Source organism: Hoplias malabaricus, chromosome 6 (assembly GCF_029633855.1).
Source record: "Hoplias malabaricus isolate fHopMal1 chromosome 6, fHopMal1.hap1, whole genome shotgun sequence".
Lineage (NCBI taxonomy): Eukaryota > Metazoa > Chordata > Actinopteri > Characiformes > Erythrinidae > Hoplias > Hoplias malabaricus.
In genome coordinates this window covers 4,310,576-4,323,962 of record NC_089805.1, presented here as the reverse complement: position 1 = coordinate 4,323,962, position 13,387 = coordinate 4,310,576, and the positions used below count along the sequence as shown (strand labels likewise).

Below are 13,387 nucleotides of genomic sequence, written 5' to 3'. Positions count from 1 at the left end.
ACTGCAGTTCCCCTGATTCACAGCCCAGTGCCTGGGGGTGGTGTTAGTGTGTGTTGTGCTGGTAAGAGTGGATCAGACACAGCAGTGCTGAGAATATTCTACCATTCAGTTCATACCTGCCCTGTGGTGGACTGTGGGGGTCCTGGCCATTTAAGAGCAGGGTGAAATGGGGATAAGAACGTATTTGTATGCTCAGTGGAGCTGATAAAACAGACAGTGAGTGTAAAGCAGAGGTGATTGCTCTAAGACTGTAAGGGGAGCTCAGCTTCCCCTAAAATGTCAAAAAATAAGTGATCAAATATATACTGTGGTGTGTACATGTCAGTGAATAAATATGCACTACAACGCGCTCAACTTTAGTTCAGAATCAGCTTCTTATCACTGGTAAAGACGCGGCTTTCCTCTCAATCATTCCCACAGCTTCACAGTGCTTTAAACAGTGAGGACGCTGAGCATCCACAGAGTTCAATAGCGAAGCAGCGAAGTGCAGCGAAACGAGACGAGTCATTAGATAAATGCTGGGCTTTGTCCCGCCCATCGGACGCTCAGCGTCTCTGGGGGTCTGTGGGGCAGTGGGCTGGCCTCGGCTGGCCCGGACGCTCAGCTTCTGCATGATGATTGGATGATCTGTCTGAGGCTGAAACACGTTTTGATTGACAGCGAAATGAGCGAATCAGCGATCCTTTGGTGTAAAGATCCGTGGGAGCACAGGCGGACACACTTCACATGGGCCAAGGCCGTTTAAGCAGCCTAGCTCTGCTGGCCATTGAGAGGACACTAGTCAAGTCCCTGGAAAAGACGCCTTGTTGGTACGACAGGGTCACAGAACATTTTCTTAAAAAGGAACGGAGGGTAGAATTTACGTATAAATAAACCCACACATTTTATGACGTAGGCCAAAATTGAGCTTCCCCTCCTTGAAAGACCAGCATCCGCCACTGGAGTGTAGATACAAGGTAGCTGTTCCTAATCCAGTGATTATTCAGTGTATTAAACTCTTATTTCCAGAAGAGTTTTTTTATGCCCTTAGGACTCCCAGCCTTGGGTGGCTGAGGCATCACCAGGGATCAAACCAACCATCTCCTAAGCCTCTGAAGAGCACCTTGATCCTAATATGAACGTGTTTTCAGTTTGGCAGTCAAAAGACCCATTCTCAGGTTTTTTGGGGGCGACAAGGTCAAAGCAAGAAAACAAACTTAATGCAAAGCAGGTAGTTAAATTAGTGTCTGACAATGGAAATCATGGTTTATTTATTTGTTTATTTTTCTTTTGTGTGGGTGTCTAATGATCTCATTCTAGAAGAAATGCAAAATATGTTTTGGGTTTTTCCTTTTGGGGCATAAATCAATGAAAAAAACGGTTTGTGAAAAGTATGAGGACTTGAAAACTGGCAGCTGTGTTTAGAAGTGCAACTACTTTGAATCTGACCTCTCTCTCTCTCTCTCTCTCTCTCTCTCTCGCTCTCTCGCTCTCTCTCTCAGACAGCCATCCACATGATTATACAAGCCATCTGGATCTCACCGGATCGCACACACCTAAAATTGGTAAGATGTTTTCTCATAATTTCTGTTGTGGATTTATTGCATTCAATCCACAGACCTCAAACAACACAGAACATACTGTGAGTTCCAAAGCTGTTAAACCCTCCTGTTATTGTCTGGTTGGTTTCCTTTGGGGTCAGTTTGACCTCAACAATCTACACCTCCAAGAAGTGATTAGAACTGAAATTGCTAATGTGTCAGGTACATTACATTTTTATATGTTGAGTTTTCAACGTATTTTGAAGAGGACATCCATTCATTCATTCATTATCTGTAACCCTTATCCAGTTCAGAGTCGCGGTGGGTCCAGAGCCTACCTGGAATCATTGGGCGCAAGGTGGGAATACACCCTGGAGGGGGCGCCAGTCCTTCACATGGCGACACAGACACTCACACATTCACTCACACACTCACACCTACGGATACTTTTGAGTCGCCAATCCACCTACCAACGTGTGTTTTTGGACTGTGGAATGAAACCCGGAAGAAACCCACGCAGACACAGGGAGAACAAACCACACTCCTCACAGACAGTCACCCAGAGGAAACCCACGCAGACACAGAGAGAACACACCACACTCCTCACCGACAGTCACCCGGAGGAAACCCACGCAGACACAGAGAGAACACACCACACTCCTCACAGACAGTCACCCGGAGGAAACCCACGCAGACACAGAGAGAACACACCACACTCCTCACAGACAGTCACCCGGAGGAAACCCACGCAGACACTGGGAGAACACACCACACTCCTCACAGACAGTCACCCGGAGGAAACCCACGCAGACACAGGGAGAACACACCACACTCCTCAAAGTCAGTCACCCGGAGGAAACCCATGCAGACACAGGGAGAACACACCACACTCCTCACAGACAGTCACCCGGAGGAAACCCACGCAGACACAGGGAGAACACACCACACTCCTCACAGACAGTCACCTGGAGCGGGACTCAAATCCACAACCTCCAGGTCTCTGGAACTGTGTGACTGTGACATTACCTGCTGCACCACCGTGCCAAACCTTGTGTAACAGGAGGGTCCAATAGTATATTTTAGTGAATAGATACAACTATTTTGATGTTGTAGCATTTACACTAAACTGGTTCTCTGCATATATAACGTGAAGACATTGTTTTATGACTCATGGTAAAGAGGTACAATATAGATATTAAATTTTTTATGGTGTACCACAAGGCTCTGTCCTTGGCCCAATTTTATTTTTGGTTTTGCCACCATGTCAAATAAGAAAATGAGCAAATTATATAGGAAAATTCACTTTTTCAATGCATTCGCACATTAATTTGCCTACAATTGCTGCTGCCTAACAACCCACAAACTGTGAAACAAGTCCACCCAGAGGACTTTAAAAACAAGGACAAAACAAAAACTGTTTGTCAGTGATCAGGACCCCCACTCCCTGCACCGCTGGTGGTGGTGAGTTAGTGTGTGTTGCGCTGGCACAAGTGGATCAGACACAGCGGCCCTCCTGGAGTTTTTAAAGCCCTCGCTGTGCTACTGTCTCTGACTTTACATCTACTAGGCGGACCAATGAGGTAGGTGTGTCTAACTGGGTGGTCACCTCAGGGTCAGGGTCACCTCTGAGAATGAGCCTCCACCCAATTCATAACTGCTACGAGGTTGCATCTTTTAGTTTGTTGGTTAGTGTCCTCCGCGTTGAGCTGCGTAGTGACATGTTACTGAAAAGTAATGAATAACATTCTGTGCAGCCGCAGTTTTTATTGACACTGTCTTCTCTCACTTGGGTTTGTTAGGCCACAGAATAGAGTACTACGGTAAGTAGCTACACAGTGACATGTGCTCGCTGTGTGTGCAGCTCTCTCTCTCTCTCTCTGTCTCGACTCTTCTGAAAGTTGGTGGTTGTTCTGTAAATGTAGTGTGTAGCTTCACACTGGGGTCGAGGCTTTGTGCTTAGACTGAATGCACCAGAGTTCTATTCAGTGGAGTCCACTCTTGCATGAACTCTGTCTCTCTCTCTCTCTTTCTCTCTCTCTCTCTCTCTCTCTCTTTTTCTCTCTCTCTCTCCATTTCTTTCTCTTTCCATATCTCTCTCTGTCTCTGTATCTTTTTTCCTTCACTCTCTGTATCTCTTTCTCTCTCTTTCTCTCAGAGTGCTTTGCCCTGCTGTGTTTTGTGATGTGTGTGTGTGTGTGTGTGTGTGTGTGTGTCAAGGGCGTAGAATTAGCATGGACGGAGGTGACTTGTCCCCACCAATATCCAGTGATTATTGAATTGTCCCCACCAATATTTAAAAAAAAAAAAAAAAAAAATCTGTCAGTGACTCATTAACCTAAAGGTGCAGAAAGGGTTAAGTCACGTACTCTACTAGAGTCCCACGTCCCCGTAACTCAGGTCCAGTGTGATTGGCCGTGCCTTTCCCTGCTCTCACGTGAGTCTCTGTAGCTTGGTTTTTCGCAGCGGCAAAACTGGAAGGAAAACTTTCCAGTCATATACGAGACTTACTTACTGTGCAAGAGTCAGGTGCATCGTGGGTAACACGTGGGCATCTAAAGCGAGTGAGGATGGCAGCAGAAAAGAAGAAGGTGGACATACAAAGAAATGCGTACGTCACTTAAAGTCAAGTTCGCTAATGAAATGAGTCCATCGTAATAAAAGCAGGCTGCAGTGGTCTGTAGCTGTGAACAACAGGGTTTGGAAAAACAAAACCATGCAGTGGGTGGGGGAGGGGTTTGGGGGGTGGGGTGTAGACTCATAGGTCCCCACAATGTCAAGAGCAAATCTACGCCATTGGTGTGTGTTGCACTTGTCTCTGAATTCACTGCTCCAGCACTGAGCACTAAACCCACCATCTCTCTCTCTCTCTCTCTCTCTCTCTCTCTCCAGAAAAGCCTCGAATGAACAACATCCTGACTTCTCAGACAGAGCCGTATGACCTGTCGTTCTCGCGCTCCTTCCAGAACCTCACACACCTCCCTCCCTCCTACGAGATGGCCGTCAAAGCTGACCTAAGTAAATACTCCTCTCTCACCAGCTTAAGTAGGTGCTTCTGCAGTCCATTGCCTCCTCCCTGCCCCTGTTGTCCATCCCCGCCTGGACAATGATAATGTCTAGAGGTACCACTCTCCAACCTCCCCTCTGTTTTCCACTACGGACTAGGGTGCGAGTCCCAGCTTGGTCAGGATAACTACTGTGTTGTAGTAAGTGGTGGATCAGACACGGCAGTGCTGCTTATACTCCTCGGTGTCACTGCTGGGCTGAGAGTAATTCACCAACAAAAATATAAGCGATACCCGAGTAATACCTGATTTGTGGTCGTCCTGCGGAGGGAGTGGGGGGTGGGTGTCATGACTATTGAAGAATGGGGGTGGAGCATGAAGACCCCCGAATCATAGACCACTGTTTATTTATTTAATTTCCAGTTTAAATTAGTTTAATTAGTTATTAATTTTAATGTTTATAAAAAAACAAGCAGGAAACAGGCGTTTATTTATTTATATTTATTTTTATTATTTTTTAATAGCATTTAAAATACATTAAAAATAGATATAGCCTAAAATATCTTGGTAGTTTCTATATATTATTATTATTTTATTTATTATTATTTATTGACTGAGACATAATTCTGAGAATAATAGCAGCATCTGACCAAATAACTGAATGACACATACATAATTGAATTTAGCTAATATTACTGCTACTATTATTAGCGCGATAGCAGGAAGTACCATTCCATTGTAAGAAATAAATTTTAAAAAAAAGAAGAAATAAAAGTGAAACCTGTAGCCAAATATTACTGACCTGTCCTGACCTCAGGAACCTGGAGCACTGTCCCCTGCTCTACTGCCCCACTCCACTACCCCTCGCTCCTTCTGCATGCGCTTCAGTGCCAGTGGAAGTGGTTTGTGTAGTTGCTGCATGAGTTCATTATTGTTTGTCCTTAGTGGCTAAGAATAAGGGATACTTACAGCCCTTTATTTAGCATTTTGGCAACTACAAGCCTAAATCATGCCATGTTTCAAAGTAATGAGGTTCAATCGAGTAGCATCTTTATTTTTTATGTAGAGTATATGTTTGCATTGTTGTCTAATAAATGCTAATAGAAAATTGATGCGTCATCGCTGTCCAATTAAAAAAATGTATGTCCAAATTAGCAACATTACAGGAGAAGGAACATCAATGGAAAAAGGTTCTATTCGAAGTACATTTGGAGCATTTCTATTGGTCCGTTCCTCGTGAAATCTTCACACAATGTGAAGGACAACTGAATTAAAAGCCAACAAAAAGTGGGATACTTGATTTTCATTGGAGAGTGACGATATTCAAACTTGGAGAAAGAGAAAATCTAAATTCATGTGAAGTCAACGGACTTAACTTTCATTCACCAACAGCTTGGTGAATTCATTGTAGTTATTTTCATGTATTTGAGTTGGCTCCTGTCCACTGGTGGCGCTGTTCCACCGTGTACATGAGGAAGAGCTGCAGAAACAGTGCTGTAAACTGTTCTGGAAGAGGATGGGAACAAAAACGTATAGTGTCTAAGCTTTTGGAAATTACAGTTAGGTTTAGGGTTACGGCTAGGGGTTATGGTTAGAGTTATGGGTTACCTTTATGGCTAGAGCTAAGACTAGGGTTATAATGGTTGTTGGTTATAATGGTTGTTTTAAGGCTTAAAGATTGAGATAGTTTTCATTTAAACTTAAGAATAGGGGCATGTTAAATTTATCTTAAATATCTAATTTTACCGTAAAATATATGGTTTTGCAAAGTACAAAATTTCAGTGTATTTTTTGTCAATTTTATATTCAAGAATTTTGTTGTTTACCATATATTACTGTGAATGAAAAACCCTTTATAAATTCTGAAAAACACAAAAAAGATGCTGCTAGGCATGCTGGGAGCTCTCCCATGAGTCCCAGCTCCTCCCAGTTCTTATCCACTTGTACAGCCCCTAATGCTTTGTGTATTTAACAGTGAACAAGCGTAATTTTCACAAACAAATTTGCAAAAATTCCAGTGATGCCTGTTATATGGATATTACAGAAATTTTTTGTTTATAAACACTGTGGAAGTGTATTTTTTTTTATCAGAAAAGAGATGTAAAAATTGATGTTTTGGCTGATATTCTTTATGTATTTATGTTTTTTTTTATGTAGTGATTTGACAGGTTTTTACCGTAAAATTTACAGACAATTTCACAGTGGGTTTGGGGTTAAAGTTAGGGTTGTTTACTCACACTGAGTAGGCATCAGATATTTCTGTGAAAGAAATTTTGTTGAAGAACTATATTTTGTACATATTTCTACAACTTGTCCGCACAGTATACGCCCCCCCCCCCTCCCCACCCCAACCCCGATCACACAGCTGGGCTGTTAGTGTCCTCCTCCAAGTGTCTTCAGCTGCTTCTTAATGGATGCCTTACCATTCCAGAGGCTCATAAATCAAAATACCACGCAAATAGCAGTGGATCCTAAGACGACGGTGGACCTTCCCGATGCAGCTGAATGTTTTTAGAGCAGTGAGCGTTTGCCTTTAGCAGAAAAGTCGAAGATTGGAGGTTAATAGAAATTCTGTGCTGTGTGATGATGACTCCCCTGATGACAAAACAACAGCCTCTCATAACCGCAAACACACCGCCGTGCCTCCTAATCTCACTGTGTTTTGAAAGTCCATGAAGTGTGAATGGAACAAAGGCGAAGCTATTTCTCATATCACTGCGGCTAATGCCACTTTAATACCCCACCATCTGTGTTCCCACTTCACATGCAAAGCTGGTGTGTAACGCTGATGGCATTTTAACAACTACATGATAATCACTCTGCTCATACACAGACGTCAGTGCCGAGGTAGACGTTGAATGTGAATGCTGTTGGTTCGCTGATGGCTTTTCCCTGTTCCCACGACACTCTTAGCTGTTGTTATGACTTTTTTAAAAACAGTAAATCAGTATTATTTTGAATTCAGTATCATTACAGTGTAATAAGCCCAACATCCCAGTCTCATGTTTGTGAATGAATGGGATCGTTAGCTAGCTGGCTATTTGAAATGGCAGTATAGCTACAGCATCTATAGCTATATAGTAGCAATACCAGCAAGGGTGGGGCTAAATTTAGTGTCGCTTCAGGGTCCTAGGGTCCTCATTTCAATGCCCTTGGTTCACTGTCTAAAAGACATTTTGTAGTGTTTTCCTTGTGTCTGAGTGGGTTTCCTCCCACAGCCCTAAAACCTGTTGACAGGTAGATTGCATGTGTGAAATGGAGTGTGAATGAACAACTGCCCTCTCCAGGGTGTGTTCCTGCATTCGCCAATGATTCCAAGTGGGCTATGGACCGTGACCCTGATCCGGATGTAGGGGTTACAGAAAATGAGCCCGTGAGTGAATGAATGACTCACACGTTCACACCTGTGGACCACTTCAAATTGCCAATCAACACACAAAATGTCCTCACAGACAGTTACCCGAGATGAGCATCAAACCCAGGACCCCAGGACCTCTGAGGCTGGGTGGCACTGTATTTTCTACATGTGTACATTTCCTTTAAGTGCCTTCAGATGTTAGAGGCCTCAGTTTCTTAATACGCCCAGCAGTTCTCAGCATAGAAACGGCAGCACTTGCTGTCTGAAGAGTGCAAATCCATCACATAGCGACTCAACTCGTTACTGCCCACTAGTGGCTGGATGAGGAATCGTACGGTTTCTGTTCATCAGGGGAAACATCCTGCCAGGAAGAACAGGCTTTAATGAAGAAGCCGGCAAGAGAAGAGAACAAAGAAATGAATATGTTAATGGAGTAGACTGAGTCACTTTTCCAGAGAGACAGAGAGAGAGAGAGAGAGAGAGAGAGAGAGAGAGAGATGTAATGAGCGAGCAAGAGATGGAGAGAGAAAGTGAGTGTATTATATTAAAAAAGGAGTAGAGGGAGAAGACAGGGGGACTTAAAGAGACCGAAGAGAAAAGAGAGAGGGAGAGAGAGTTACTGAATTAATGTGGTTATGCATTAAGTGCATACAGAATATTTGATATTTCACTTTTTTGTAGTTCAGAGATGACTACTGAACCCCAGCAGAGAGGGGGGAGAGAGAGGGAGAGGGGGAGAGAGAGAGAGAGGGGGGAGAGAGAAAGAGGGAGAGAGAGAGAGAGAGAGAGAGAGAGAGAGAGAGAATAAGATTACTTCACCATTTTCCACTTAAAGTTGACTGTAGTATCTGAGATCAGCTGATATTAATAAAAAAATCTAACAGAGAGGAGGAAGGAAAAAGACTTACCTTGATTTTAAAAGGTCTTGATTAAAACCTAGAAAAAAACTGCCAGTCCTGAAGAGAATGCAGATTGGTTGCACAGCTTAACTCGTTTCCATGTGTTGCTATAGTGGTTGCTATGGTATTTCAGGTAGGGTGTCCCAGGTTAACATTAATGAACATGATCTGTAATGAAACATGTTCAGAAAAAGAGCTATTTCTATGCATAAACCCCACAGTCCAATCGAAAAGCTCTACAGTAGCGCAACGTTTCAGATCAAACTGAACATTTTGGAACTGGAAGGGTGTGGATTCTTGAAAACTGGATAAAAATCTGGCAAAAAATTATAAATATTAAGCTACTAAAAACTATATAAAAAAATAACCAAAAACAAATGAGTAAAGTGTATTTCCTGAAGAAACCTTGTTCCCATGTGCTGCTAGAACAGTTGCTATGGTATTTCTACTTGTTTTGGTGTTCCAAGTGGTTGCTAGGGTGTCGCCAAGTGGTTGCTGTGGTACTCCATGTATTTGGTAGGGTGTTACTAGTGTTTTTATATAAACATGGCTAAGAAATTTGCCCATTCATAAATACGGCAAAAACGTTTATTAAACAATGGGTTGCTACGTGAAACCGTACAACCAATCAAAAAGCTGGATAGAAGCATGCATCACAATCAGACAAAACAATCTGGAGCTATTATTATTTTGTGCTTTGGCTCCAAATCGACCACAGACATTCCACTTTTACCAGTTATAGGGTCTATATAGACACCACGTGAGTCGTCCAGATGTCTGTTTGGACACTTCCACCAACACAATCTCACTTCATACACATTCAGCACTACCTCACGGGTCCGGGTCCTGGTCCTGGTCCTGGTCCTGCTGCGAGGCCTGGGGGGAACTTTTTGCTGACCTTTACTCTCTGAAGGTCACTGCCAGCAGCTGGTCAGTTGTCCATTAAAGCAACAGTGAGAGCCAAAGCCCTGGGCTTCATTAAGACTTCATTAAAACCAACAGCTTTGAGGACAACGGCTTTGGAGACATTTCCAAAGTGTTCACAGCATTAACATCGAAAAAGGTGCTCTGAGACCACTCAGCACACACGCACACACACACACACACACATATACATTTATTCAGTGCTGTGCTTTCCAGTGTAGGTGTCCACCAAGCATATTGAGCTACATTGTTAAGGGCAGTTCAAAAAGAAGCAGTGGCTGTTCACAGAAGGACATATATGCTAGGCTACGTTGACATTGCTAGGCTACGTTCACATTACCAGGCTGAAGTGATTAAATCAGATTTCTTGCCTTAATGTGCCTGTGCGGAGCTTAAACTGCATCCTAAATAGCACCATGCTCCCTACATAGTGCACTATGACCACTACACACAGACAGGGCACTGGTTCAAGGTGATGTGAAACATTTAGCCAGTCATAAATGGTTTTCTAATTACATATACAATGCACTACTTGAGTTGAGAAACCATCATTTTTATACCTACATTGTGCACTACATAGGGTGGAGGGACAATGTGGCAAGGGGACCATTAGGGGCTGTGGTTCTGGTTCTGGTTCAGATGGTAAGGGGTTAATAATGAGGCAGATCCTGATGTTGTGTAAAGGGTATGGGGCTCTATTTGGGACCCTAAAGTGGACAAGGTGGGATTGTGGTGGGGTATTATATTTTTGATTTGATCTATTTTGATTGGTTAATCAGATCCCCCCCCCCCCTCCCCCCCTTTCCTCACCTAGGCGACAAGGACTTTAACGACTTCTACAGCCGGAAGCAACAGCAGCTCCTGCTGCCAGACGTAGCCCCCCGTTTGTCCGGCCTTCAGCCTCCCACCTCCCACCTGCAGAAGCTGAGCATGGAATCTCCCCCCGGCAGCACCCTCGCCCCCCTCAAACCTCCACAGAAGGCCCGGCGCGTCCAAAGAGCCATGAGCCAGGACCACGTGCTGTCCCCGCCCATGCCGCGGACGCCCCGCAGGAACGTGCTGCAGTCGGCCGTGTCTTACGCACCGCCGCCGCCCACGTCCCCCTACCACGCTCGGGTCCTGTCTCAAGAGCAGCTGTTGTCGGCCGAGCGCCTACAATCCCGGGACCCCCTGCTGTCGCCGGACAAGATGCTGTCGCTACGGCGATCCAACATGCGCGAGAGAGGGGCCATGTCGCGGGCGATCTCGCACATAGACATGTACCTGCCCCCGCCCTCGCCCCTTCCCGAGCGCCACTACAACAAGATCACCAAGATGCACTCGCACCCCAGCGCCAACCACAGCGACACTGAGGACCACAGCCTCAACGCCCCCTCCACCACGGCCCTGCTCAGCGTCAGCTCCGCCCACACCGCCAACAGGAGGCAGGCCTTCGCCTCGCGCCGCACACACACCGTCGATCACCTGCAGTACGCCCCGCCTCAGACGCACCAGCACCAGCACCACCAGTACCGCACCGCCAGCAAGACCGAGGTCACCGTCTGACCACACGCACACACACAGAGAGAGAGAAGAAAATGAGTCTCCAAAGTGGAGAAGAAAAAGAACGGCAGCGTATGAGGTCACCAAACACAAGCTGTAGCAGCGTGCCGTGTGTGTGTGTGTGTTTGAATGTGTGTGTGGTGTCCCACTTTGCTTCACTTCACTTCCTCCGACCTTGACCTGCTCCCGCTTCCTTCAGCTCCTGCCTCCTGCTCCTGCCTCTTTCTTCCGCAGAAGGAGAGACACCTTTCACTCCTTCAGCCAACATAAGGGCTTTGCACATCCACACACACACACACACACACAAACAGACAATGATCTGCAGTGAGTGCGGTGGGAGTGAAAAAGACTTGAAACTTATTTTTGAAACTCATTCAAAAGACTGGAGTGGACTGCGTAAGACTTGTTACTAACTTTCTACATATAACACATAGGATTCTATTGATTTGTAACTCTAGTCATTGGTATAGCGTTAGAGAGTGTTGGTAGATATAAAAACAGGAGAAAGAAAATCAATAAAAAAGCAAACGACAAACTTATACATCGCCCCATTTCGCTACAGAAGTGGAGTAAGGGTTAGAAAAGCACAATTCAACAGAAACAACCTTTGTTTTCTCTCTTTCTCTTCACATATTTCCGTTCTCTCTTTCCTCGTTTCCATTGGTTATAATCAACCAGCTCTTAATTGGCCTCTTAGAGGCGCTACGTGCCGGTTTTTCCTGCGTAGAAGACTGTAAATACGCTGTGGTAGACTTAGTTTAAAAGAGTGAGTTTTGCTTTGTCTGCTTCAGGGCCGGGTTCTTTATTTTCGTTTCCCCACAGACCCCAGAGCTACACTTGACCTCGGTTGAAGGCAACGCTCCGCCCATTAATTTAGTGTCATATGGTGCTTTTCCACTGCCTTGACTCTACTCGACTCTACTCGCTTTTGGGTACCTACTTGGTATATCCAGTACCACAGCTCCCTCTGGAAATGTAGCCTATGATGTCACAAACCATCATTATTGACATTACAAACAGGGGGCTCTGGAAACCATGGCAACGACAGCAATAACTATACGAACCGTTTGCTCATCGTGAATTCGCATGTTGTTGTTGTTTTTTGTTCACATTCATTCCTGGTTGCACCAGACGGCTCCCGCTGGCGTCTTTCATCTGCCACCAATCCATGAAGCGTTTGAACCTCTTCCAAAGACCATACCATAATTTTACAACCTTCCATGACTCAGATAAAAACCACTGTTTGTGCTGAAAATCTACATTTCATTGTATTTTTCAACTGTTTTTGGCCAGTCAGCATTCTGCAAGGGGTTGTTTGAGACAATCTAGAGGTGGGGCCAATCCGGGGGTGGGGAGTGGAGTCAGCGAATGCTATTGGCTGATGTTTTGTAACTGTCCGCCTCCTTTGAGAAGACTTCTCTCAGGACGGAGAGTCTCTGTGTTGTTGGCTAATTTTGTTTCAGAACAGAATCTGTAGATAAGCATTAACTCTTTTCGGACAGTTTTTTCTATGACTCTGGTGCCGTCCTCGTTAAAACCCATAGTAGCTCTGTAGCCCCTCCCCCACCCCCACCTCAGGACACTGTCCTGGAAGAAGGCTTCTCATAACAAAGAGCATTCTCTGACAGAAATGAACCCTAACCCCGCCCCCAAAACGGTCAAAAACTCACACACTTGGTTTGTACTTTTCCTTACGGTTTTTTTTGTGCTAGTGCGAGGTAGTTTGAATGTTTTTACACTCATGAATTTAGATATTCTACTTGGCCTGCTTGGCGCCACTCATAAACAAGCCCTAAAAACATGCCCAGTTCCATGTTCGTGGTACAAAAGTAAAGCAGAATATCAGAGAAAAGCCTAGCCAAGTCGAGTTGTTACCATGCAGTGGAAAAGCACCACTAGATACTGTTGCTATGTAGGACAAGCTTTGAAGAATGTAGGTTACCGTCTCATTCAGCATGAAAGGCAACGTAAGCAGAGAATGATATATTTGCAATATTGCTTTTCCAGACCTCTAAAGTGCTTTATGTTCTTTGGAACATTAGAGAATCGCCTCAAACATCCCCCAATGTGCAGTGTCCACATTGGTTCAGTACAGTGTCCCTGTCACTGCACTCATGCATTGGGATTCAGACGAATGGGATT

At 44.7% G+C, this 13,387-nt stretch overlaps 1 protein-coding gene across 1 annotated transcript in view; it reads left to right on the top strand.

Annotated features, from left to right (window-relative positions):
- Positions 1–11,254, top strand: part of LOC136699811 (protein shisa-6-like) — a 120,000-nt gene extending 108,746 nt beyond the window's left edge. Inside the window, exons 6-9 of the mRNA XM_066674818.1 lie at positions 1,482–1,544; positions 3,320–3,340; positions 4,410–4,535; positions 10,518–11,254. Of these exons, the coding sequence (XP_066530915.1) occupies positions 1,482–1,544; positions 3,320–3,340; positions 4,410–4,535; positions 10,518–11,248 (941 nt within the window). The 3' untranslated portion in view covers positions 11,249–11,254. The remainder of the gene's footprint in view (positions 1–1,481; positions 1,545–3,319; positions 3,341–4,409; positions 4,536–10,517) is intronic.
- Positions 11,255–13,387: the final 2,133 nt, after the last annotated feature.